A 22,513-nucleotide genomic window follows, 5' to 3' on the forward strand; every position below is an offset into this window, starting at 1 on the left:
AATCAGGACAATAACGAGTGGATGGGTGACAGCGTTAAAAACTGTCGCTATATGAAAATCGGGTAAACTACCTGTGTGTGTACGCATCCTGGTGCTTGCGGACGTACGTGTACTCTTACGCCTACAACAGGGCCACAGGGATGTAGGCAGTTGAGATGAAGGAACGACCGTTATTGAGGGTAAATGACTGTAAATTCAATAGAATCCAGTATGACACAGCAATATACACCATATTCTACAAAGCAGAAGTATATATGTCCTGTGGCAAGAATGCGTAACTGGTAAAAATATTAAAAAAAAATCTGTACATTCAAAGTCCCATGTATTGTTATTCAGATTTAGTAAAACGTTGAAATGCTATCATCTGACCGGCTGAACGCGAATTATAGGCAGAACTCTTACTTTGACAAAATGAAGAAGCTTGCAAAGTGATTGCATGTGGTAAAATTAATAATGAAGCATGTGAGTCCGTTTGATTTGGACAATGCCTGAGCGTAGATGGCGTCCTGTAGGCAGTGACAACAGGTTACAGAGAAACGTATGTAAGAGTAATCCTCACATACAGTAACACTTGTGAGTTAGCTTTCATAAATGGTTGATCTCACAATTCCAGCTTTATGTAGATTATGGATTCACGAAAACCTATTCTGGCTTGTCTTCAATGTTGCTATTTAACTAGCCTTTCTGATATATGAAATACTACATATAGCTACACACAACATCTGTGAATGATCACATTATTTCTACTATATACGCTAGAATCATTTTCACTGCACGAAAGATCAACTAGCTACCATTAAGCGGTCAGTAGGAACCTTCAGGTCACTTGCTTTCCTTGAAAAGGAAAGGCTTGTCTCATTCTGCAGGACCATGTTATCCGTCATATTTATTTAACCTATAATTTTTATAAGTAACTCGTTATGTAATGAAATCTCCATTCTTCAATTTTGACTCGTGTGATCCTTCGGAAAAATCTTCCACCTTGATTTTCAGACCTATGCAGACGTGAAGGTATTTAGTTTAGAAAACAAGTTCAACGGGAAACGAGTAGAAACGGACATTTACAAGACAGTTGACAATTAAGTTCTTCAAAGAAACCATTTCTCAATAAGTTTACAGGTTGAACAGTTGTTCAGTCCAGTAAACAGCGCCGTTGATTCGTCAAAGGATTCGACGTATTTTTCCGTCACAGTCAAAGCCGGTCAGTAACTAGAAGATGACGTTTGCAGCCATCTTTGGCCCAGTTCGATACTGCAATGTCAGCGTGGCGCAAACCTTATAACTTCTTATTTAAATGTATGGGCCTTTGTTAATATATAAATTCATACTATTTACAATTCCATAGCTCAGTTCTCGAGTTGATGGAAACGTTTACTGTCTTTCTAGGAAGTAACAAACACACTAAGCTTGTCTCGATATGCCTATTGACACGACAGAGTAAGCTTGAGTGAGCAAATATACTTCAAACACAAAGCTGCATAACAACTAGCTAAATGTTTTTCTACGCAATAGCTGGTCGTCGCCATGACGTAACAACGACATCGAAAACTTCGACCACAAACGCTACGTGAGGCCATTATATGTTTATAAAGTATACAGTATATGAATCATCATAATGCTATTCGAACGCAATTATAAAGTCCGTTCGATCCTGAATTTGAGACTACAGTACTTAAAGCTAATATAGTATTATAATCACCTATATAATAGACCATTTTATTTTTCGTTTTGCCTATTACCATACAAAGAACGATGGAAGTGTAGGGCTTCAAAGATCACTTTATAAATGTATATATTTTTTCTTTGTTAGCATATACGTTTGAAGACTGGGGTTCGCACGAGTAGGCTTTGCTGCTACCATTGTAACTTTGGCTATGCATCTAAGTAAGCTAAGTGCGCGTTTCGTGCAGCATCTGTAAAATGAAAATGCGGAAATTTAGCCTAAATAGCTTTTTTTTTTGTAAAAAGATGTTTTTAGTTGACAATTAGCCAGTTTTATTGAATTTTACTGGATGTGGGACATGCTTTTAGGCCATTTATAGACTACGGAAATCTTTCTTTAGGCTCAGCAATTTTGCAGAATCTTGCTCGATGACCTTCAGAATTTATAGGATCTGTTAAGTTTTTTATTTAACTGCGTGCGAAATTTTCAAAAACAACTCTCTCCTCGAGCGTATTCATCGAATGGTATGATGCTTATTTACTCCCGCCGCTACGTGAAGTTAAGGTCATATAAGTTAAGGGAAGAGTTGACGCGTCGCCAGTGCTTTGACGTAAACATCCCTGGTGTTTCGAATCCGTATTGCATATTTCGTATATAAAGTACTCTTCGTTGTTAAGCTCTAGTTTTCTTATGTGACAACTCGTTTTTTGAAACCTCAGCGTGAAGGATAAATTTGACATTTAATCGTCACGACCACACGTAAACAAAGCCTCGTCTGCTATTCTTTAAAGGTAAACCGCCCTCTAAGAACACGTCAATTCAAATTACAATGCTCGGTCCTATATGCCACACAAGCATTCAAAATGTGAACATGTTTTTCTTTTGATAGATGGATTGAGTTTTGCTTTTGGGGTTGATAAACCCAGAATGCTTTCTATCGCCTCTAGAATATAAGAAGCGCCTTCATATGCAAGCACCTTTATCACGGTTGTGTAAGTTACTATAATATGTTCGGGCCCTAACTAATCGCGAAGTTCAACGCTTCTTTCTTTGAAAAACTATGTGTCAGACAACTAGTACGTATGCAAAGAGTAGAACCAGCCTTCTGCATGGCTACATAAGTCCGTTTCAATTTTTTAAGTGCCTAAGCTATTCAAAGACGTACTCAATGTATTTTGAAAGTTTTTCAAATTTTCAAACAGAGAAATATATTTTTAGTAGATTCATATAGGAAGTGGTTTTCACGTATGTATGTACATTGGAGTATGCTTTACTCTTAAGACTGCTTAGGACACATGTTATACCTAAATTTGTAAGGTTTACAATAATTCATAGTTGTTTAAATTATCAGAAATATGGGGCCTTTTTTGAGCGTGAAGATTCTGACAACCGAAAGAGGCAGGACCCAGACGATGTTCAGTTAAGGGCCGTCGATAGCAGCAAATCCAGCCAACCCTTAGAACCGTACGCTCCTGCAGCTGGGGCCGCTTCGAGAGGACAAGCCGCCGCTAAGCGAAGCTACTGTTGAAGACCCACCGTTGGGATAAGCAGTACCAAGGCGAATTGGCGAACCCACCCGTTTTAATGGTCGAGAATTTCATTAAGCAGGCTCTGGCAGTACTGACGACTAGAGAGTCTCCCGAATATGATGACACCGTGAATCACCGCGACAGCTTGCGAGGTCCATTACGGAACTTGCAGCAAGGCCGGAGCTTGACGAGACGCTGAGGATTACCCAGTGCGACTGTGAAGGACTGCAATTGTGACGTATATTTCCCCGGAAACCCTGGACAGTATACACATGTCAGTGCTAAAGAAGAACGAGGAAGCCAGCCCTTTTAATACACCGCGTTATTATTTATTAATGAAGAGCAATGGGCCAGATCGCCCAAATGGACCAATCTCTATTTTTTTATAATCCTAAGATAGGCGGCATCATTTCGTGCACAGTGGAGAATAACATCATTCCCTTGCATGGCCAGCGACTAAGGTCAGTAGCCGGCCTATGTTAGACTGGCTAGTTCAAAATCTGCTTACCTACTGGTGAGAAAACTCGTCATTGGTCTGGCAACGTTATTTTCTTATTCTGCTTCTTCGCTGGACATCGCCGGCGATTTCAACGCCAGTCTTGACCAGCCGGACCCTATAACCGCCCTACGGTCCTTCTAGACATGCTCGCGTCAAACCCACGTCAATACCGAAGAAATTCGGTCATCAATACATTTGCGACAGCTATAATCAGTGATAAAATTTCAAGGAAAACATCATTCTCAGCTAAAAGGCGCATGTATTCATGCCCACATACTGATGTCGATAGATTTCGGTGTCCAAGTTGCGCCTGTGCGGCCTATCAAGCCCTAAGCTTTGTCGTGTAGACAACCCCTTAAAATGGCCAAGGTGGACGTCTTTGTCAATGTGCTCAATCTTCTTGTTCCGACCCTATAGGAGACTAACCATCGACGACAAAATAGTCAAATTTCAGCTCTTCACACAGACAGCCAGCCTGGAACAAGGTGATAACCCAAGCCCGCTTTTACTTTCCGTATTACCGAAAAGCGTTCCTGATTAAATAAAAGAGAAATCAGTCGAAGCTATCTCGTACGCAAGCAAGTTAGTGACGAACGGGCCGAACAAGTACGAAGTGCAATAAGTTTATAATTAGTCTTTTATAATCATTCCGCTGTGCCAAGGCGGTAATAGGGACCGGCAAAGATTGATTTATATTCAGTTGGTCATTGAATAGTAGCGCAAAGCATTGGTCTTTGATGGTACTCCTACGCCGAAAGCTGCCATTGCGTAAACATCATACTTTAGCACTCTCCCTCTTTTCTCTTTTATATATATATATATATGAACTGATTTTCAAATTTGAATAAGATACTAGTATCTCTAATGTAACAAATCCTTCTAGTACGATTTAATAAATTGCAACAAGCTTCTTTTGATTTAAATAAAAAAGAATCTGAATTGGTGTTAGGATTTAGTATTGAGTATGGGACTGTTTTTCGTTGACAGTACCATAATAGCTCACGTTTTACTTGGGATAAGTTACGTAACTTGATACATATAGAAATTATATAAATAAGGGTTTGAAGTAGCAGCATTTTATTGATATAGTTAGCTTTGTGAGCTTTTACGTAAATACGATAGAATTTATTAATATAAATAATCATAGTTAGTTTCTAATTAAAGCTAGACTTCAATCTATTATAAGTCTTATTTATTTTATTATTACTATTTAAAGTCTACGTTCATATACTGTAAAAATAATTTTTTCCAAAACTTGGTTGGTCAGTTTTTATTAATACGATTTTATTAATGTTGTGACATATTTTAGCTGGAAATGTGCCAATATTATTGACTGATTATGATTTTAATACCAGATTTTTTGAAGACTTATACTACTTGAATGAATAGTTTTTTTTAAATAAAATGGATAAATTACTACTAAAAGGTACTTTATAAAATTATATCATTTAATGAGATATATTTTAGTTCAATTTATATAAACGTGAGTATAAACAGTGAATCTATATAATTCTAATTATAATAATATAAGGATTTATATATATATATATATATATATTATAAAACCATCTGCTCTATGCAAGGATCAATGCTTCACAGGTACGTATTCTAATAAGTAATATATTTAAATAATTATATTAATTTACGCAGTGTAAGTGGTTTACATTTTGTTTGAGTACATTTAATATACCATTTAAACAACTATGAAAGACATTTTTATTGGTTAGGTATCTTCGTATACTATACCTCTACATATAGGTATAATATACGAAGACAATTTATATGAAATTCCATTTTCCACAAAAAGTAAGTGTCTGGATTTGAATATGTCTTATAGCTATTTCTCTTATTATTATTATTATTATTATTATTAAAGTTTAAATAACGGCCAAGCTATTACAAATAATTTATATTTATAGTACTGGGGCTAAGTGGTCCGTGCCGTTAGATCTGTGCCGGCTGAGGACAGTAAATTAAAGTTAAAATGGCTGCACTTTCTTTAAGGCTACTCGTGAAAGTGTTCTGGAAAGGTACAGTGGTTGACCGGTGCGGCAAAAACAAGTAAGCCGATGAATGGCTTATTCAGATTTGAACTTGAAGATGAAAATTCGATCAAAAGAGAAGTCTTCAACACCCGTCGTATATTTATAGATTTCTATACTTCAGCAATGCTGTAAGTTGACATCGGTGAAATTAGCAGATTCATTAACACAGCCAGATGTGTCTTTTTCTAATTCAGGTTGGTGAAGTATTTATTTTTAAAGTATTTTTGCTACTAAGGAACGATCAAAAGAAAGGAATGGTTTAAAGTTATTAAACAATCCAATAACCGTTACAAATTAACCCGCTTTTTATTAATAGTTGACAATGGCACCATGGTACACAGAGAGCACCTTATTTTTTTTGGTCGGCCCCTAGTTCGAAATTCCTCAGTTAATCGAAGTTTCTAATAACATCTGGCTTTGTGATTCAGTTTAAGCATTTCTACGGATGCCCTGAAGTGTAAGCACGTATAACCTTAGAGCCGTGCATCCTACAAGTGTGTCTTACAACTTCACGCCATGCACTCTTTGCGCAAAAAAATTTTCTTGCCTGAAAAATATTTTTATAAAAATCCATTATACAAACTTGTCGAGATTCAAATACGCGATTTACGCAAAACATACTTTATGGTACGCATCAGTCTCTCAACATATCATATTTGAATAACATATGTGTAATACTTGAATCTAGAAATAACTCGTTGTGACATCTCTGTTATGTTGGGTTGACCTGAGCGTACACACGTTTAGCCTGTTTTCATATTACACAATTACAAAAGCCTATGTTTGTCCCTAATTTCTGTCGCTAACTATTCCTCCCAATGTGGGCAAATTGCCCTTATGCGTGCTGCAACTAAATTTACTATTGCATAAAAGCATATTCTGTGTTCAAGCGGATAAAAGCAAAGGCGAGCAAACAACGTCAACACCTCGACAATAACAAGAAGTGTGTTAAATTGTATGTTCGTCAATCACCTCATTAGTGGCCTTGTGTCTATACTCTCAATTAAACACTGCTCTGACCAATTCTACTTTGTTAGCCTTTATTCATGGTTGACAGCGTTACCATAGCAACACAGAAATATGTTATCCTTTGCTCGCCGATTCGCTAGCTCCTCAGTTAACCCAGAAATGTATCGTACACCATATGTTGTTGACCTGACTTCGTCAATATGTTTTAGGTGTATACTCTAACACTCTCTGCTGTGAGGACAAAATAAAGATGAAGTGCCTGTCTTTTCTAATGACGTACATATCGAAACCGTAATCAGACTAGCGACTAAACGATGTATTCAATACATGTTGACACAATTTGTCTAAAAAGGTCTAGCGAATTAACCTGACGGTAGCTTCTTAATCACTTCGAATGGCCGGCGCCATTTTTAGCCTCACCGTGACGATGGGGAAATAGATTTTTCTAGATTGTTTTTTTTTTTTTTATTACTTTTTTTCTCAATTGCATAAACACAACAAAGATTATTAACAAATTAGATTGTAAACTCTGGTTAATCTTCTATGGTATTGCGTAACGTTCCGCATAAACAGTATAAGTAAGACTAACCCACAGCACAGAGTGTGATAACTACCATAAAGAAAAATTGACAAAACATAGAGGAGAACGTATTCTTGAATTTTTCCCAACTGTTACAATTGCTGTTGCATATGTCGAAGCTAGGATATCTTTCTATCTTCTCTCATATAATACTGACGAGCTACATTTTAACTTGGCTAAAATAAGATTCAGCTCGGAAGCCGTGAGGTATCTACCGATATATAATAAGTGATAAAACTAATGGACGACTGTTTTTTCAGCATAAACAAAAATATTGTGAACACTTCTTTGTATTGTTAAACAACTAAAAAACATGACACGCTCGGTAATATTATCAATTATATGCTTTCTCTTCAAGCAGAACGTTTTCTATGGCAGTAGTGTTCTTCTGCTCCCTCCAATATTGATTATCTCGCTTGCGTATCTGTCTGAATACAGGGTGCAGTCATAATGCGGCTGGGTGATTTTCTAGGCTTTAGAAATGCAATATCCGGCCACTGTCGCCGATACTCGACCGCTAGATTCAACAACTTCGGCGGGAATTCTATTATCTGATAATTTTTTGTCGCCTTTGTCATGTTCGTACGAAATTCCAGTTTTTTCAAGATATGCAGTTCAAGCTAGGTCTACGACAGAACGGGTGGTTTAAGTGGAGTTAAACTAATGAATGTAAGTAACTGTAGCGTTCATCAATTCAAATATGATACGGGTCATGATGGCACATGGTTACGATGCCATTTTGTGGGTTTCAAACCCGAATCAACGTTAACGGAGCTTCCTATGCTCTTTCGACCAGAAGGTCCCGGCCAGACCATCTGCTATTAGAAACAAGACAAGTTACACATATGAACAACAACAGAGCTTCATCGTCATAATTTCTGTTGGTAATTTGCATCGCCTAGGTCCATCAGCCGTAAGCCGAGAGTGCCGTCCGCGAACCTCTGTACTAGATAAACCTTTGTATGATTTCTAAGTGACGGCCAATTTGCGCTGTATGTTGTGCATCTGTTTAACAAGCGTGGCACGAAGATGAATTGTCTTTGTGCCATTGATATTGCCGCGTCACTACAAATATGCATATCGCTAGTCTTGCTCAAGTTAGCCCTGTTTTTGCGTACGTTTTCGGTACGCCGTGATAACTTGGTAACGGTTCGCAGCCTAACAACGAAGCGGACTGGATGTAAATATGGTTACGCAAATGCACTTTGAAGATAATCATAGTAGTATTGATAACGCGGATGACAATAACAAAATTGGTTGTTACTACATAATTCACTATCGGATTTGTAATGGGTCATCAATCGTTGCTGTTTAGGGTGCCTTTTCCAGAAAAATGAACATGGCTTTTGTGGACTAAGTCCAGCCTATATGTGCAAGCGCGTATATGCTCATACGTCGACTTGATCCATGAATATAGAGCGGAACTAGTAAAACCACATCTACTTTGTGGCGCTCGTTTCTATGGGATCAGATCGAGGACACGAGTTTCACTTACGCTTACATCTCTATTTGTATCAATCGATGCAACGAAAAACCGTGCGCATATATATCAATATTAGACTATATGTCTGAACGGAATTATGACTGTCACGAGAGTATAACACCCGCCATAGTTATACATATTTTCACGTATCCGTTTTTTTTTTTTCTCAATTCCTGCGCCATTCAGCTTAGGTAGCACCAAAGCTATTACAGATTTTCTTTGAGTTTTTTTGCCAAGCGATTAAGAGCGCTCGTAACTAACCGTAATTCTTTCTACCGTATACAAATATAAATAACGAATTTCCTGTTAGTGCAACGTGGCTCAAAAGGAAATTTGCGCCCTAACAAAGACTGTGACGTATTCGTGAAAGATGTCGTATTTCTAAATGTGTTCCGTGACGGGACGATGATGGGTTTAACGACGTTCTATTCCTTTTTTTATAGCCAGCTGTTTCTGTATTACTATTCCATGTGTGATTTTTCCTGATCGCGGATAAACTAGAAACATCAATCGTAAAAAAAAATTAATGAATATATCGAAGTGTTCAATTTACCTAATAGCTATATTATTATGCATAGCCGGCTGAGATATTATAGTACCATATGCAAAAGTGGAGCAGGACGTCTCGACTATACGAGAAGCGGTATTTAGCTCTCTTGTGAAGCATCGCGAATACACACAATATGCTCTGGAAGGCCTTGCAGAAATGGTATAGCACCAAGAACTGGTAGTTAAGTTTATCTCAAACAAGTTGCTTTTCCACTTGCCTCTGTCTGCTCCTGTCTTATGCTCAGAAACTGATCTGATCGTAACGCCAAATAGACAAATGCAATGCGACTGCTCCGCCGTCGTGTTTAATGTTGGTTTCCTACTCGACGTCAAGATGAAGAGACGTCACTACCTAGTCGGATTACGATCAACTGAATGGCCAAGTTCAATGGCGCGAGTCACGCAACTCGGAAAAATCGTGACACAACAAACTCGAAACGTGCATTTAGTTTAAGTTTGTAACATAGGACTGTAGCGCGTAGCGGGGTGTAAGTCGATGGGCAATCCGTAATGAACGGTCTGATGCCCAGATGATGGTGAATACGTATGCGGACCACAATTACGGCTCGCAGTTTAGGAATAGCTTACGACCCAACTCAGTGAAATCAATGAATAGATAAGTCACTTGAATATTAATATGGAGGATACTCATTGGGCTGGCCCCGCTGTCGTGCTTATAAGATGATGGAAAACCAATGGCCGTGGTCAATTTTTTACGCACCCATATTATTATCGTTACTATTAAACTACCAATTGATATCTAGCTGCGATGCTCAGAGTGCACCTAGTTCTCGACTAAGCGTTTGTTGTATGGACTACTATCTGACGCATGAGTCGGTGTTAAACTTGCACACATTTTCTTTTTGGTTAGTTTGCGAAACGTCCACGCACGCCACCCTGCTTACATACACATGTATATACAGAACGGTTAAGAGCTCTTTTTCGAAGACTGTATCCAAACGGCATAGCTATTTCAAGGAAATTGTTTGCATCTAATAGAAGTGCCTTCAATTCGGCACCTAAGCCACTAATTATCCATTTTCAAAAGATACATCTTTCGATCTAGAGGTCACTTTCTAATAGTAACCGTCCATCAATGAATATTGGTAGGCGTCAACGCGTTAAAATGTAACTTATATATGCCACATTGAAAAAAATTCGAACAGAATTAAAATTTGGGCTCACAATAAACCAAAAGCCCCGAAAAGGTATATGTATAAAGACTTTTGCAAAAATAAATGAATAATCGCTTGTGGTCGCATTTGAGTTTCAAAAAAGGGCACGGCTTCTGTTGCACACGGTGATAATTTCATAACAATCTAACGAAATTTCGACTTTTCCGATGAAATTAAATAAGTCTATATATTGAGCGTTCTACAATTTGTCTTAGATGAAGCAGCGACCGTGCATTAAGTCTTGTGTTACGGTTTTCGTTCTGGAACGTGTGTGATAACCCTCGCGGACCAGAACCAAAATAATAATGTTCTTCACACCGTCATTAAGAAGTAGAATCGAAAAGCTTTAAGAACATGTGTGGGACGCAAGAAACTAAAATCATAGCCGAACAACTCCTAGGCTCTTCATCACGACTCAATGCACCGGCTTAGATTTCACTACCTGTACAGCAGTTCTGCAAGAAATTCGCGCCCCAGCCCTTGTTTCTACCGGATTCAGCGCCTGCCGCGTTTTTTTTATTCCTAAAACTAAAAAGAAATTAGAAGGCGAAGCGTTTTGATTCGGTAAAAAAACGGAAAAATAATTGTGGACTCAGCGGAAAGTGGTCCCGGCCATGAATTCATATCATGAATTTTAATTAGAAAAATTCTGAGGGCTGAAGAAAGATCTGTTGACATGTTGAATTGGGATGAATAAATAAATAGTCACCTATCTGGAACAAGCGACTCACTTATTTTTCAACAAAGAATTACGTGCTACGCAGAAGCTTGGGCCGGTTTAAAAGGAAACTACCCGGAACTCATTCTAGAAAGTCCAGCTGGTCGAAGTTAGACGGAAGAAGACGCGTTTCGTGCTGTGCTTTGGGTTAGCCTTAATGGCAGTGAAAAGGGACGTAAAACTCGAAACCCTAAGGTCCAGGGAACTCACTCTGGTTCGACTCAGCTAAAACGTATATGTGCGTAATATGTGTCAGTAAAGATCGTCTATATATGTAGGTCACTCTCGAGCGTTTATGCATCTCGAAGCGTCCGTGCATGCACGTTGTGCCCTAAGCACAGGCTATGATTTTAACTAGAATTCCCCTGTTACTCTTATTAGCACGTAAGGGCATTTGAGCGGCAGGAAAGGACCGGCTGAATTTGTCGTACCATTCCCGAGCCTTATCAGAATGAGTGAATCACAAGGCGTACGAACGTTGGAGCGCAAACAGGTGGCGCTTTGAACTGTTTTCCGCCGCGGACATATTTTCTCTAACAGTTCTATACTCGGATCAAAAGTTCAGTCTGGCTTTAGCACCGTACTCAGTGATTAGCTAATTGGTTTGCGACATCATTGAGCTCAAGTTACTACGGATTATTCGACTTCAGAGGGTGTGTAAAAAAAGAGACTTGCTCACACTTCATTTCTGCAATTTGGATATTTGGAGGAACCAGCAAAAGCATCACTAAACAGTATAGTGGCATGTGAGATCCTTGTTCAGACTATGGAACAGAACAGAGTCTCTGAATAGTGCAGGAAAAATTTCAAAAATAACACTTATTCAGAGCATAACATTGCTATTTTCAATAATACAGTTGCTTAGTTGTTATACGGCGAATTCTCATAACAGTAATATCCAAACTAATTTTTCTTATTATTATTATTATTATTATAATATATATAATTTTAAATAGACCAAGTAGATATTCAGCTGTTAGGCACTACATACATGTATAGGCGTCGCAAAGAACGATGTTAACTATAATCATCAATATTTGCGTGTTTAACTGTTTTCTCATCGTATCTAAACGATTTTTCGAATTGTCGATTTTTGAAGAAGACTATACAGTCTTCAGCGATTTCTTCTCTTTACTAATATACAGTTCCATCGAGATGAAGATTGATGAGAAATTATCACTGAACAGTCGCTGTTCGGCAATCGAACCGGCCGACAATGAGCTCTGAAATAACAGTAGTTCCAGTAAATGTCGCATGGATTGATCAACGTCACAGTCACGACATAAGCCTGCAAATGAGAACCTTCTACCAATCGTATTCGGTAGTGATGGCGCGTAACAATCCATTTTATTTCCCGCTAAGTACATCCAAAGAATCGTACGGCGGCGTGGACACAGCGCTCGTACAGGCTCTGTCCCAGAGCCTTCAAGCCAAGTGAGTTGTAAGCCGACTGACGTATTACTTACTCGATGAACAATTTGCTTTTTTTATTACTGGAAACGGCTAGTGACGGAAATCCTTTATGCACACCTCGCATAGTCCGGTCAAGTAGTGATTAATTCCATTAAAGGATTATATCTGCGGTCTGCTCGATTCTTCGCTTCAGTTTTACTATATCGATGTCTCCAGTGCGCAGCTGGGGTTCTTGTGGATCACGCGGCAACTGCTCAGGCATGCTCGGTATGCTACAAAGAAACGTAAGTTCTTTCTTTTCCGAAGTTGAATCTGAAAAACCTACAACAGACAGTTTCGTTCGCTAAGCGCGTCATGGCTGATCGTCACCGACAATCAGTACACAGTGAGAGAACGTGGCTAGGATGACTCATACGCGCTTCTATCACGCGCGAGCGGTTTTATTTTACGTCGGACTTATGAAAAAGTAAAAGTACATTAAAAATAGGTCATTAGCTACGAGAGCTGTTCAGATGGTGACCTGCCGGCCTCGTAATTCTCTAAGAGAAACCCTACAAGGTTTTCATAGTGACGCTTTGAACGAGACCATAAGGTGCTACCAAAAACACATTTTTGCAGAAACGGATAGCTTCTAGTTAGCTCTAGAACATATACGAATATGTTTTCAATACAGAAAATTAATAGATGCTACTAGAGGCGTAGCAGCATGTGCGAGTGTATACTTAGACCCAAATAAACATGGTAGTTTTCTTTCGAGAAATCGCTTTTAGGAAAATACTAATAATTCCTTTATGTGCGTATGATGCTGATCTACGGTATTGGTATGATCAGGAATTCGATATCGCTTTATCAGGGATGTCATTATCATACGAGCGATACCGGGTTATAGATTTCAGCTTTCCGTACTTAGTGGACAGAATTACATTTGCTGTTCGACCACCGCAACTTCTCGATCCTGCAGATGCCATCATACGGCCATTTTCACCTGAGGTCAGGCTTGTCAACGCTTATAATCACATTAAACACGCTTGTTCGATGCGCACCATTGGAGATCTAATAGTTTCTGATTCCTTATTTGTAAAGTTTCTGAGCTTGCAATTAGAGCGCTAGTCAGGCGTGACACCAGGGAAGTTATTCTCCAAAGTGGAGGACAGAGTTCCCTCGTGTCTCCTGGATCGTTTTCAAGTCCGAACCTAGCACAAACATACGTTAAGAAAATGTCTTGCACGCAATAGCGATAAGAAACGTCACGAACCTTATCGTTTGAGTAACGTGATGTTTACCTGTTCAGTCCTGAATGTGGAGCTTAATATAATCAATTGATAAGAGTCACGCATGCTACCTAAATGTTTACAGCCATTCACCTTATTACAGGTTTGGTTATATTTGGCGGCAACAATCGGGGTGTCCCTTATAGTCCGCTGTGCATCGTTACGTCTTCCTGAAAAGTTCCACGGCTTCGTCTCACTGCTGGAAATCCACGGCCTCCTTCTTGGTAAAGGTAGCTAGCTATCAACGCTTTCACATTTATCGCGAAAGTCAATGAGTCCAGGAATCTGGTACAGTTCATACAGAATCATAACTATAAACAACGCTATAATGCGATAGTGATTTATGTTTTTACTTTCTAATTGTTTTTTTTTCTGTTTCTATCTCTTTTCTAATTCTAATTGATTCCTTTAACCTGAGTATGACGACTCCCGCCGGTTGTGTATGATGGGTCGTGTGCGTATCGTGTGAGTGAGTGAGTGAGTGCCATTCGCTGCCCCTACTGCTTCGGAACGAAAACGGTCTTGGACAATGGGATTCGGCCACGAAACGGCATCGCTTATGAAGCGTTTTTCTGGGTCAAAGAACAGGGCAGTTAGAGCTTTGAAAATAAAGAAAAAATTAGACGCTTCTAAGGTAGTTACGTTGGACTCATTGTTCACACGTTTCGATTTTAGATTTATCACTTCCTTGACAGACAGACGTCTGCTATATTTTCTAGAGCTACTTACTTTTTTTGGAGATTGCTGGATCATTCATCGTCCATTTGTTATCAAGATCGGGTTATGATACGAATGCTACTGCAATATATACCGAGATACTACACTTCAGATTGTGACCTGAAGTAGTGTCTCGGTAAATTGCGCAGCGCTTTCTTGATCACTCTCTTGTTTTAGACTTATCGTTTCTTCGGTATGATTTAAGCCCATCTTTCATGTTAGAATTGTTTACATCAGTATCCGAACAGCTCTTTGAATTACTACAAGTTTATACTATTCGCTTAACTATCATAACCTTCAACCTCAAAATAGCCTCGAGTCATCATGCATCTCTCGGAAAGTCCTACCAAATAATCAAAACGCTCATTAGATATTAATTTTATGAATAGACAGAACCAGTCTCTATCTTTAGTACGAGTTCGGTAATCCATTGTTACTTCTCACAGGTTGTAGGTGGGTTCCAAGTTTGGTCTCGCAGCGTCTTCTTTTTTGCCTGTGGCTGATGTTGTCGTTAGTTCTGTCGGCAAGCTACTCGGGTAAACTATTCTCTTCAATGACGCATCCAGGATTAGAAAACATCATTGACACAATAGACGAATTAGCAAATGCATTAAAGAAAGGAACTATCGTGTGTGGGACGATACGTGGGACTGACTTCGAAAAAGCTCTTCAGGTTTGTTGTCCAGCATCCATGACTCGGTTTTAGCTACAAGCTAATTTTTTAGAACTTATTCTTTAATAGCAAATAAATATTCTTCACCAATCTCCATTCTGCTATTATTTAAGTTAGCTTATTTAGAATGTGAAGCCAATTGTAAATTGCAAGTTACCATAATATATAGCAAATACACATCTGGCAGCGCTCCTTTAATACGTGAAACGATTTTGTGAATAAGTTTATTTATTTACTGGCTAGATGCGCCATTCAAAAGATCTTACAGCCACGTGGCAATGCATGATTTAAGTGATGTTCACAGCAAAAAAAAAAGGATTGACGTTGCCCTTTGTCATGTGCTGGTAAGTTTTGCAAATGAGAACTACAGTATCTCAGTGATCAAAAAAGCATCGGTGAATCATCGTCTGTAGTTCACAGACGAAGTGCGGTTTTATTACTACTATCTGTTCCTTCAAACGTCCGTTCGATTTCAGAGAAAACTCTGTACCTGATATTAGGATCAGGACCATCGTCACACTCAGTGCCGTATCGAGGGGTCAATGTCCTGTAGCTTACTGTGCGCAATAGGAAGGAGTAAATTGTATGGCTGTATGTTTCAACTCATACCATGCTACATCGTAGTATTCCACTGAAGATCGATGTGCCAGTCCCTTTCCGATACGGACGAAACAATGATGTAACAGATAGTGCAAAATTGTTAACATGTACATATATATATATATAACACCACTATTCATATATCCATATATGTTTGGGTATTGCTGCCTGTGTTTTTGTTTCTGGAAAATATAACAGCAAAACCCGTTGAACAAAAACAGGCTATGCTAATTGGGGGCGTAACATCGAATCACTCCTCCTGACGACGCTGACGTGGGATGCTAGTTAATTAGGAAATGCGTTTACCTTGCAATATACAAAAGTATGGCACACAATTGTAATAAATGAAAGTATGACAGAACAAACGAAAACGAGAGTCACATCCAGAAAGGGCAGCTTTATGGTTATCGAACTTAGCATTAGACCTAGAGATGTTATAAGACAATTTACAGTTAGATAGATATGGGTTATGGTAAACTGAGTGAGTAACGTGTTTGCCTTCTAATTTTAACGACGCGTTGTGGGCTAGGTTCGACTCCGGACGACGACGTCGGACATAGAACTCGAAACATATGGGTTATGCCAGCATCGAATTCTCTAACGTGAAGAAATCAGTCAATAGACGTATGCGCTGTTCATTGAGCACATATTGTACTTCGGTATAGGGCTAACGGGAAGCGATATAGAAAAATGGGAGCGGGTGACCATGGTATAAAGACTAGTAGTAGTAGTAGTAGTAGTAGTAGTAGTAGTAGTAGTAATAGTAGTAAGTAGTAGTAGTAGTAGTAAGTAGTAGTAGTAGTAGTAGTAAGTAGTAGTAGTAGTAGTAGTAGTAGTAGTAGTAGTAGTAGTAGTAAGTAGTAGTAGTAGTAGTAGTAGTAGTACTAGTAGTAGTAGTAGTAGTAGTACTAGTAGTAGTAGTAGTAGTAGTAGTAGTAGTAGTAGTAGTAGATATTTTAGAGAAAAAAAAAACGGTGGCGCATGTCTAGGATACCGAAATGTCAGACACAAATTTGTCGGGTAAATTTGTGCTGTGGCCAATATGTGTTTGACTTCTGATCGCCCTTTTTGCCTTCCTAGGACTGTATTGACTAGGTACTATTGTCTTTGAAAAACGCAGTTTCATGACGTGGAAAATCTAACGGATATATAGGTGGGTTATTTATCTCGGGTCGAATAGTTTTAGTCTCACACTGACTGAAGAATGTGGACCGCAAAGAAACCCTGTATACATTTATTTGAAACCATTGTTCTCTTAACGAGTTATGATTATTTGCAACACTCTAGACCTCATGCATCCATAAAGTAATAGTAATGAAGATATAGTCCGGGACCGACTGTAGGCAAATGAATCTCACTAGCAGGCCAAAATTTACCAGCAACTGATGTTACAATCCATAGGAAGCGTAAAATCAATACGTATGCGAGACGGTATTAGCGCATAATCATGGAGAGCACGTATATTTCGAAAGACGAATAGATAAAATGGGTGAATGATGTAGAATGACAGATTATTAACCGATTGTATACGTGCCTAGCTATCAGGTGATTTGTACAGGTATAGTTCTTACAACAATCTCACATGGTCTGTGATGGATTAATGAAAAAAAGCATCCGTTGCCCATGGATCCATCTAAGCGTAAAAATTGATTATAAGAAACACTACGCAAAGTGAGAGATGATACATCTTGTAATAGATGTACCTTAACTAGGCCATTTTATTACATCAATGCACATGTACCTTTTTAGCAGCCTTAAAAAACTTACATTATTTATTGAGAAACTAAAACAGAAGTTTTAAGTATTCTACTTGCTATGCTAATTTTGGATCGTTTTTCATTTCAGCAAGAACATCCGCTGTCGCCTGTGAATCAATTGATTTTACATTCGCTTATATCGGATGATAACGCCGTGGGTAATGATGCTGAAGGATTACAGGTGCTAAAACCTTGATAAGGACTTGACGTTCTGTAATAAAGTTCTGTTTTTTTTTTTTCTAAAAACAAGTTGGTCAGATCCATACACTGGAGATACCCAACTGCCGACATAAGAGTTAAAAAACCTGAACTGTATAACATACCACAGTATACGATAATAATAATCATCATTTTAATCACATACAAAAGGCCAGCTTGAGCATGTATGAAACCGTTTCAATTCAATCGAAATAATGGAAAAAGTTTAGTTAACTTTTGGCCACTATACACAGAGTTCCCAAGGCCTGGAATGACCGCGGAAGCCACCCGTTTAAATTTACGATACGCCGCCATATATATATATATATATATATATATATATATGTACAAGCAATCATTTCTCTGACGCCCATCAACAGCTAATTATCTAGGCTAGTAACCTAAGTACCTCGATTACGAGTGGTTTAGTATCAATGATTTTTTTTTTAGCTACCCACGTATTCGAACTGAAATTTTCAAACGGATAAGCAACAATGTTACCAGTCACCTGTCGCCATGTTATTGTATTCCGAACAATGATATTATTGTGATAATCTGCCATAAAGATTTACGCAGTTTCTACAGTGTGACGTGTTTTAATATGGCTCGTTGACAGCGTGTGCAACGTGAAAGGTATGCCTATATTGGTGAATACATTGGTGTTCTCGCGGATCTTTCGAGATTCGATTCCGTGTATTTTGCGCCAGACTCCTTCCAGATGGGTGCATATGGTATTGCCATGCGCAAAGGTCTCGGAATCACAAAGCCTGTCAACCTTCTGTGAGTATTATCTGTCCTGTGTATTTTTAAGAGGAAAGAATGTAAAGAGAAGCGTGCGTAAAACACAATTTAGATATTTAGTTCTATTTAGATATATTAGTTATTTCGTATACTGTTGAAAATGAATGGAGGGTTTCCCTAGTTTATCCACGAAGGCTTTTCTCATTTTACCTGTCTGACAAAGCCTATATATGCGTGCCTCTTTATCGAAGTTTTTTGTTTTCCATCTTAACCCATTTCATTTTGCTGAACCGTTCTTGTCTTTTCGGGCATAATTTATTTGCGAAAATCAATGGGTCCTGAAACTTGAATCAAACTCACTAACTATCGGATACGCCAGTTATACATACTATGATAGTACAAAATATATCTGGATTGTACGTTAAACGAAAAACCGTTTCGTTCTTTTTTTTAGCGATAAATCTCAAATCTTTCCGATAAATATATTACTATTGATATTACATATAATTGCCTTATACTGTTTTTTTTTAAATACAAAAGGTGAAAGAAAGTCCGTTTATGTCTGCAGTTAAAGTTAAAAAAAAAACAGAACATTAGATCGTGATAAGGATTTCTAATTAAATTACATGGTGTCTAAATTGCCAGCCCTCAGGCTACTAGCCCAAGGCATTAAACCAAATATATGGGACCGATGACAACTTGGTTTTCAAGCTTTCAAATATATGCGTTGTATACCATACTTTGGCACTGAAATTCTATAGAAGAAAAATAGCTAGCGAACCTTGTCTACGGGCGATCTCAAAAATCCAAAAAATTGCGCAAGTTAAAAATCTCGACGGTACATTTTCATATTTAAGTATTTTTAGTTGGCCGTGCGGCAAACGAATTTCCTCGCAATTTTTGCGTAAATGAATTTTTTACACACTGAAAATTTATATGCACAGTCGAATGGAGGTAGAAATAAGTTATGCATATGCTATTACTTTTAACATACCCAGAACCGTGTCAGGCGTTACAAATAGATTTGAGATGGGGACGTTCCCTACATGGCTAACGAAATCATTTGGCATTTCAGAGTAATGCACCTTTGGGAGGCTGGACTCGTGGGAGTTTGGTTAAAAAACTCAACCAACTGGTATTAATCTAACAACGACGATTTACTATATGATTGCAGTAATTCTAATTGCTTATTGATAGATAGCTCTATTGGCATGCGTGTACGAATTGGTAAAAAGAAAAGAGAAAAAAAAAAGCGCTCCGCTAACTTGTGAATACTTAATATCCGCGTAATAAACGTAGTAGCGTGAAAATCTACTACTATGTATATTTCCAAGCCGTACAAAACCATATAAAATTGTAATGCGACTAATGTCTGTAGATCAAATACAACAAGTTCCTTTAAAAATATTTATAGTGTCCTCGTTATCAATTGTAAGACCTTCTAAATACTACGGATATATGGCGCAAGTGAGCTGGTGCACAATGTATATCATGTAATGATTTTAACTGGTATCGATTCTTGCTGGAGTTACACGGCCTAGTTTGATCTTCGATGATCGACAGGCTTCAAAGATCTCCTTAATCTTAATATACCCTCATGAATGACTCACGGGAACACAAATTAGTCCTTTTGTCATGATTTCCATAACGAAATTGATCTATTATATTGTAATTTCGGCCAACTGGTCGACCTTTGCCTAAAAACATACCTAAATGACTGTTATTCATTTGTTTCTATCAACAAATAATTAATAAATAGTTTTAATTGAAGTCGAAGTTGGTGTCTTTCCCAGTAGGCGGTTTTGTCCTGCAGTTTTTTGGTCCATTTTGGCGGCACATCAGTACACAAATCTGTCGGATTTAAACGACTCTGAAGAGAAATTTGAAATGGTTAACGGCGTTCATAACCAGCTATGCCTACGTAATAATTCGTTCAGCCGTTTGCTGGTCTAATGAAAAACCTATTCTTATTGGGAAGTCGCTTGTTTCAAGTAGTACATAGGCAATAGATAATATGCCAATAAAGATGTATATAATGTTTTGCTTTTTAGGTTTAGTGATAATGAGTGGGCAGCCGTACAAACGCCAGATCCCTTGACCTATAGTCAGGTGATAGGGGCAGTGCACATTATGTCTGCAGGTGTATCTGCTTCGTTGATCGCAATCATTTTAGAGGTTTGTAATTTTTGTTCTCCTTGCTTAGGATACAACTGTATCGCAATGCGCGATCAGCGGACCCCTATCCGGAGGACACAGTTTCCTGCAACCTGACGTCAATTATTTTCAGCTCCGTACTGTTACACACACAATGATAAATTATCGATAAATGTATAAATTATTAAATGTCGATAATTTATATCTCTACCACCTGTTGTAGAGGCAAATTAACTCAAAGATGAAAGGTTTTTAGTACGCAGATAAAGGCGGAATTCATTTTTATTGAAAGCAATTCGTTGCGTCACGTGTCTTCAGATTTGTAGATACAGATGGATATCATCTATGTTAAGGCAAACATAAGTCTTCTTCAATCATACGTTGTAGTACAGATATGTACATTCATAGATCATATTTACATGTTAACAAGGTCGAAAGGCGTATGTTGCTGTTCGTGCGTTATTACTAAAATTCACACAGGTATGAGGCCTATGTTTTGACGGCTTGAACTTCCGACGGTTTTGAGAACTTCTACTAATCAATACTATATAAATCATCCTTCGGAGTGCACACAAATCAAAGTATTATATCTATGTAGTCTGATTTGTGATTTATTCATTCTTTTATGCTATTCTCTACAGATCGTTGTATACTACCGTACGGTGAAACAGGACAAAAAATTCCGGGCTTTTATGCATCACGGAACTGGTCGTCACGACACCTATTGATAAACGTGGACGCAATATGCGTATAATAAGTGCATATGAAATCATGCTGGCAAGTAGAGCACGTGTGCCTACCTTAGAATTCGAGCCAGAATAGGACCTACTGTATTCACCTACAACTAATAGAACTGGTTAATTAAAAGGACGCTTTTACCTCATATCAGTTCTCGTCATAATGAAAAATTGTTAAAATAATGGGATTAACAAACAGTGAAAGCCACTCGATGATTATCTGACATTTGTCTAAGTGTTACATACAAATCAACAGTTCTCCCCTCGCTTTATCCGCCTGGCTAAATAAAGCCAAAAAAGGAAAAATAAAATCATTTTTAAAATAGATGAATTTGGAGTTTTGAAAAATAAAATGGGCATTTCAAATGAAACAATCCTGATATTAGAAAATCATATTTCAAATCTGAAGGCCAAGAGGGAGGCACAAGCGAAAGACCACTTAGAAATTTATTTTTTAGAACAATGGCCGGCTACCACCAAACTGCAAGATTAAGAGAAATGTGTTTAAAAATTTCTATTGTTAAATCTCGTTGAACATGTAGATGATATCGTAGCCTCACTGCACGGGTAGAGCGAAAATCTTCAATGGACCACACAAATTTTGCTTCATTTTCAGAAAAAAAAAAGTGAGGGAATAGGTCAAACGCAGACTCGGAAACAATGGGCTTGCAAGTGAAAGGAATTAGTAAACCTACTTTTTATAGTATTCTATGTTTTCTGTCCCCTATACTAAAGAAGCAGTACGATGTCCAATTTTTAACACATGTCAGGATTATTGGCACCTTGAGGCAATCCCTCTCAGATTTCATGGGTGTATCCCACCATTTTTCTTGTCTTAAATACAAACACACATACACGGTTTTGAGTTTTGCGCAAAAAACGTAAGCAACGCCGTAAGCTGATGCGTGATTGTGGCGAAGAACTCACAGCTACTTTTCTACTAGACACTCACGTTTGGTGACCTGCAATGATGTGTTGTAGGTCCAGCTTCGTTTTAAATGCGTTAAAGTTTTTCTAAAATATTATTAACGAGATTGTACTT

The 22,513-nt window shown here is 38.2% G+C and overlaps 1 protein-coding gene across 3 annotated transcripts; it reads left to right on the forward strand.

The window, feature by feature from the left end:
* The first annotated feature begins 11,670 nt into the window (after window positions 1-11,670).
* LOC111247991 (putative glutamate receptor) lies at window positions 11,671-21,798 on the forward strand. Of its 3 annotated transcripts, none has more exons than XM_086981861.1 (11): window positions 11,671-11,863; window positions 12,310-12,644; window positions 12,817-12,907; window positions 13,455-13,613; window positions 13,998-14,124; window positions 15,058-15,284; window positions 17,730-17,822; window positions 18,456-18,619; window positions 19,656-19,715; window positions 20,632-20,755; window positions 21,376-21,798. In XM_086981861.1, exons 2-11 carry the CDS (start codon window positions 12,427-12,429, stop codon window positions 21,460-21,462), a joined length of 1,350 nt encoding a protein of 449 aa, XP_086837987.1. In that variant the 5' UTR covers window positions 11,671-11,863; window positions 12,310-12,426; the 3' UTR covers window positions 21,463-21,798. The 3 variants fall into 3 exon arrangements, with proteins under 3 accessions (XP_086837987.1, XP_022655389.1, XP_086837995.1); XM_022799654.2 differs by having other exon boundaries at window positions 12,313-12,644; XM_086981869.1 differs by lacking the exon at window positions 13,455-13,613 and having other exon boundaries at window positions 11,676-11,863.
* The last annotated feature ends 715 nt before the right edge of the window (window positions 21,799-22,513 follow it).

This window comes from Varroa destructor, unplaced genomic scaffold, assembly GCF_002443255.2.
Source record: "Varroa destructor unplaced genomic scaffold, Vdes_3.0 BEIS01000001.1, whole genome shotgun sequence".
Taxonomy (NCBI): Eukaryota; Metazoa; Arthropoda; class Arachnida; order Mesostigmata; family Varroidae; genus Varroa; species Varroa destructor.